Here is a 6,000-nt window from a genome sequence, read left to right on the forward strand (position 1 = left end):
AATGCATGTGTGCCTAGGGTTGTAGTTGTAGTTGTACTTGGTGCTGATGCTTGCTAAGGGTGATGACCACTGAGTAATGTATGCCAGTGTTACTTGTAGAGAGCCATAGAATCATACAACACAGGAGGTGGCATCAGGGGATATATTCCATGTAAATTGCACATGGTGCAGCAGCTGGAAAATTCTCACAGTGCATAAGCCACTTCCTTTAAGTTTTTTTAAAAAAAATTAAAGAAGTCACACAATTAAATCAGCTGTGCACTCCAAAATAAAACTTAGGGGAATGTTGCCCAGAGGCTCTTGTATCTCAAACTGTTTCACAGATTTGCATTGTATGTTAAACTGACATACCTTCTATCTCATCAAGGCAAGCTTAAATATTTTTTGGTAAGTACAGATCATTGTATGTAAGATTTAGCATAATATCTCTCCCTTAGTCTTTCTATAAATAAAAATCAGAATTCTTTAGTTATACTGTGATCATTTTGATCTTTGTTTGCAGGTTGGCCATTATGCACCTTAAGCCATACCCAAAGCTTCAAAAGAAAGATGCATCTCTTGAATCAAGCCAAGAGGCACTTGGAGAGCTTTGCTCCAGCCAGCATGCAACTGTAAGAGTTGAAAGATGCCAATCCACCTACAATAATCAGTCATGCTGTAAAGCCATTACAGTTAGTACAGTGGCATCTCACATCAGCTTATGGTGTCCAAGACCTTTTGGTTTCATTTCTCAAAATAAAATGTGCAATATGAGGAATCCAACTGATAATCTCGCCTTTAAGGGAAGAAAGAAACATGTGTCTGAAAATATTCTGCCTCCTTCTATTCATCAGGAAGAAGGGGAGGCACCCTTGGATATCTGGGCAGTCATAAAACCTGGTAACACAAAGGAGAAAATAGCCTTCTTTGCAGCACATCAGTGCAATAATAGGACTGGTTCCATGAAAATAAAAAGCAGCTGGGATACTGAAGTCACAACTGCTAAACGCAGAAAGAAATCTGCTGATCTAGAGAGAGTAAAAATTCAACCAATGAGAATAAAAGATAATGTGAAGGATGTTGACAGAAGGTGTTTACATGCTGATCCCCCAACAACCAGTAACAGTGAGGAGAATTCATCTGTCAATAATGAGAAACAAAATGGTGATGGACTATGTCATAGTAGCTCCCTTTCTGTGGCAGAAATGGTGGCTTTTCTAGAACAAAGGGCAAATTCACTGCTCCCAGACTGTAGCAAAACATTTACAAATGCCAATGCTAACATATCAGGTATTGTGCATTCAAAGGGAGGGCCCCCATCACCTGAAGCCATTTCTGCTACAGGACCCGAGTTTGGTTTAAGCCACAAAAAGTCCACTGAAAATAAACTACAGGGTGAGTATGTCCGTGTTATAGAAGTTATAGCAAAGCTTGAATCAGAGTGCTTGAAGAATCAGCATGACAGAAATGGAGAGAGTTTGTCCAGGAATAATAGTTTTCGGAGAGGGGTGGGGAGGGTTTTGCTGACTAGTCCGCACCAATCAGAGCAAAGCACCAGGAGTGTGGAGGGCATTGCAACATCCATGGGCGTATCCAAAACAGCTGATAATAGTGGGGACAATGGACAATACAGCCATATAAGCACAAGCTGTACTAAACCATGCACTGAATCACAGGAGGATGCTACATGTGATCCATCTCTAACCATTAACCTTTCAGGTAATGAGTCTTCATTAACCTGCAAAGCAGCAACATCATTGCCAAACAGTACCAGAGAAGTTTTCGGCAGTGATGTTGGGATGCCAGTGGAGTCCTGTATTACCCCATCTCTATGTTGGGAAACAGACAATAAGTTTGTATCAAACTTTACTTTACCAGGGAATGGTAAGCGTGAGTATGCAAATAATTTTACTGTTGATAAGGAGCTGATGTCTTGTATGGTGGATGGGAATCTGGTTAGTAGAGTGAATGGAGTATCAGAATGTACACCAGTAACTAGATCTAATCAGGAAGACTCTGATCCTAGTGAGGAACCACTTCCTGGAGAATTATTTTTCACACTTGAACAGTCCCATATGGAAAACTTGGATTCAAATGAAAATACTACTGAGGAACTCAAGGATGTTGCACAATTCAAGGATGACTTAGTGACTGCTAAAAGCAAAACATTTGACACAAGTTGCTTAGAAGCAAATCAGGACAATTCTCTTCTATCTTTCAAAACCACATGCCCTTCATTAACTGAGCTCTTTCCTCTAAGGAGACAAGTATCTCATGAATTCTTAGAAACACGCTTCAAAATTCAACAGCTTCTTGAGCCTCGGCAATACATGGCCTTTTTACCACACCACATTATGGTGAAGATTTTCATGTTCCTCCCTACCAAAACCCTAGCAGCTCTAAAATGCACGTGCCATTATTTCAAGTTCATTATAGAAAACTATGACATTAGAGCAACAGATTCACGCTGGGTTTGTGACCCACGATACAAAGATGATCCATGCAAGCAGTGCAAAAAGCATTACTCAAAAGGGGATGTGTCACCATGTCGATGGCACTCGAAACCCTATTACAAAGTTTTACCCTATGGGCGCTCATACTGGATGTGCTGTTGGCAGACAGAAAAAGATTCACTGGGCTGTAAAATTGGGCTTCATGATAATAACTGGGTGCAGTCTTCTAATCACATCCAACAAATATGTGAAAAAGCAAAGAAGAATGCAGAAGGAATGTAACTTTTTTTAGAAAACAAATGGTGGATTTGGTTTCGCCTGACTAGAGATTTAAGGAAAGTCCTGATGGATGATCTGCTTCCTGTAGAAATTGGAATATTTTGTCAGTCCTGCACTGTTTACATTGTACAGTATGATCATATTGGCTTATATGAATCTGCATGTACAGAACTGCAGCAGCTGTTAACTGTGCAAGAAGTGCAGTATTTGCTCTATCATGTGTTTTGATCAATGATAGTATTGTACTGTTAATGTAGCTGGCACAGCAACAAACCACTACAATGCAGCTATGTCAATGTTGCAGTTAATCTGTTTTAAATTTTGGTCTTTCTTTTGAATAGTTTGTATATTCTACCTAAAATTACATTTAAGTGAAAATGCAAAACATTGGCGTGGGAATGAACTCAACACATCTTAACAAAATTGGTCATCTAAGACATAGTTAGAATTATGATAGTCAAGTGTTGCTATATGACGTTGGGGCAAATACATGGAAAAAGATGTTATTTTGGCATTGCAAAATTACAGGTTATGCAAGATTTAAAATAGCTTGTTTTTTAGTCAGTAATACTGCTTGGATCTTATGTTCTAATTTCCATATGAGTGCTTGCAATTGATGATTTGCAGTGATTTCTGGGAGCCTTTTTCTGGTCTTAAAAGGAAATTAAGTGCACGTCTTTTTTTTTTGCTTTTTGCAAATCTCATTCAGATAATTATAAAATGTAAAGCTGTTCACCAAGTGCTTTCAGCAGGTAAAGAGATCCTGCACAGTGCAAAATATGATTTTTATTCCTCACCTACTTGATATCGAGTCATGCATCCTTTGGTTTCTGAAAGCACTTTGTACATATTTTGCTATTTAGTCAATAAATGAATACATCTCTTTTAAACTAAGTTAAGGTTGGAACTGTTGATGCTGCAAGTGGCGAGTTATATAAACCCTTGTATAAAGCAGTCATTTTAGTGAGGTAGGTGTTTTAGTAAGATTAACCAGTTACTGTGTTGAAATAAGATATAACTCTATCAAAAACAAAGTCATTATACCGTGTTCTAATCTAACTGAGATCAGTTTGTCATATTTAAAATCTTGTTTATTGATGAGCAATAAAAATCTATTTTTAAACACAACTTTCTACAAAATTAAAGCCATAAATTTCATTTTGGCATCATAGTGTAGGGAAAAATATAAACCTCATCCTCAAAACAAGAGGAGGTTATGTTTAAATCTAAGCAACATATTAAATTGCCATGATTTAATAATAACCACTTCAGCCCCAACGCCCCTCTGGTTTTATATTTTGAGTTTCAGTCAAAAGCTCTATTCCAGCTTGACTTAAATTTATTCATTTTTAATTTTCCTCCTCCTTCCTCTTATCTCAGAAAAATGGAAAGCAATATAAAAGCATCCTCTCATCTCTTCGACACAGTGTGAATCAGAGGTGGACATTTTTACTTGTGTCGGTGAGTGAGTGTATGTGTGTACATGTTTTAAAAATCTGGCTTCTAAGGTTTCTCGAGAAAGAAACAACTAACAAAATTCATCTCAGTTCATATCCCTGTGTGAGTAGTTGTTTAGTTTCTCAACTCTGGAGATTAATGTTATTTTTAATATTGTACTTTTCTCCTACATCAGAAATGTTCAGAATTGTGAAAGTGGTGAACGTAAGGCTAGGACAGGGAATGTTGGAAACATTCAGCAAGTTAGGCAGCTTTTGTGGAGAGAGGAAGGTAGAGTTCAACTGAAAGGTCATCAACCTGAAAAATGAACTTGTCTTCTTTCTCTGGATGCTGCCACACTTGCTGAGTGTTCACAGCACTTTGTTCATTTTTTTTCCAATTTCCAGCAACTGCAATATTTTGTTTAGAGCTCAGATATTGTGCCTGCTTACCCCATTTCAAGAATGCCACCTCTTTTCAAAGATCACCGTCTCTAACACTCCCAAAACTAGGATGTAAGATGGATGTGTTTATTTTTCTAAATAAATCTTTTAAAGCACTTTTACTGCCTTTTGTGAGCTTGGGATACATGATTTGATTGCATATTTAAACTTATGTTCCCAATTGTAGTCAGAACTAGGATTTATTTTTTACATTGGTGCTGTCCTGTAAATGTGCATTACTTTGAATTTTATAAAGGTAGAAAAGTATTCTCATCAAATGCAATAAATCTGGCACACAAGTTTTTATTTAGTTTTTGATTACCAACGCACTTAACATTTTCAGATGGTGCCTAAAAATGTTTGCCTGTTTGCTACTGACTCCTCAATTCTGCATAACCTGTAACTCTTTGCTTTCAGAATGTATTTTGCCCCAACCAAACTTTGCTGCTTGCTCCAGAAAGACTTTCACTTGAGTGTTCAACGTTGCGAGCATCTCTATATACATTTCAGCAGTTAAGATACACAATTGTACAGCTGCTGTTTCTGTGGGTCATGTACATTAACTTGCAATTTTCTATAAGCTTTATTCAAGTTGTAACATGAATAAAATGGGACATTAATAAAAAAAAAGTACTGGTTGTAAATGTTTGGTACCTAATAGAAATTTGTTTATAAGCCCATTTCTGGATTAGAACTTAGTCTTTACTGTAAACGTTAATTGATATGTTGGAAGCTGTATCAGACTCCAAGTATTTCAGTTGTTAATAAAGCCAAATTTGGGTTGATAATTTAATCAACTTTTCACCATAGAAGTGACTTGATTTTGGTTTTTGGCTATAGTTTTTATATAGAAGCCTCATTGTCCAGAATTAGCTTTTGGGCAATAATTATGAGCCACCTGTCACATGTTTTATCCTGTGTGTGTGTGTGTGTGTGTGTGTGTGTGTGTGTTAGTGTTTATATGTCCTCCACCGATATTGTTGCCTTTTTGTGCTTTTTAAGGTGAAAACGTTCTCTAAATTATGTGAAGTACTTAATGATGGTTGAGTGGCTCTCAATGTTGAGTTGGTCGATGACTGCACCACTTAATGTTGTATTAAATCATATGGACTAGTAAGATCCTGGATTTGTGCTGTTAATTCTGTGCTTTGGGGGTGGGTGGAGGGGGAGAAATGGTACTGCAGTTCACTTTTTGAATCTGTAAGGTGGAGTGGGTGGTAGGAGGAAAAACGCATGTGTTTAGCCGTTAAGTAAAAACAATGTTAAATGGAAGAATGGTTGGTTGGTTGGTATGTGGTAGCAGAGGCCTGTGGAACAGTGACCCAATATGATTTGGTCCCTTTTTGGGAAGGGCTGGAGCAAATGTATTACCCATTCTGCAGTGGGTTTATTTACTTGGTAATTACTAC

At 37.5% G+C, this 6,000-nt stretch overlaps 1 protein-coding gene across 2 annotated transcripts in view; it reads left to right on the forward strand.

Annotated features, from left to right (window-relative positions):
* LOC145352621 (F-box only protein 34-like) overlaps positions 1–5,391 on the forward strand; it is a 44,538-nt gene extending 39,147 nt beyond the window's left edge. For both annotated transcript variants that reach the window (XM_080202745.1, XM_080202744.1), the window contains one exon: positions 503–5,391. In XM_080202745.1, the coding sequence (XP_080058871.1) occupies positions 513–2,714 (2,202 nt within the window). In that variant the 5' untranslated portion in view covers positions 503–512 and the 3' untranslated portion in view covers positions 2,715–5,391. The remainder of the gene's footprint in view (positions 1–502) is intronic.
* The last annotated feature ends 609 nt before the right edge of the window (positions 5,392–6,000 follow it).

Source organism: Carcharhinus amblyrhynchos, chromosome 14 (genome assembly GCF_965287045.1).
Source record: "Carcharhinus amblyrhynchos chromosome 14, sCarAmb.v2.hapA, whole genome shotgun sequence".
Classification (NCBI taxonomy): Eukaryota; Metazoa; Chordata; class Chondrichthyes; order Carcharhiniformes; family Carcharhinidae; genus Carcharhinus; species Carcharhinus amblyrhynchos.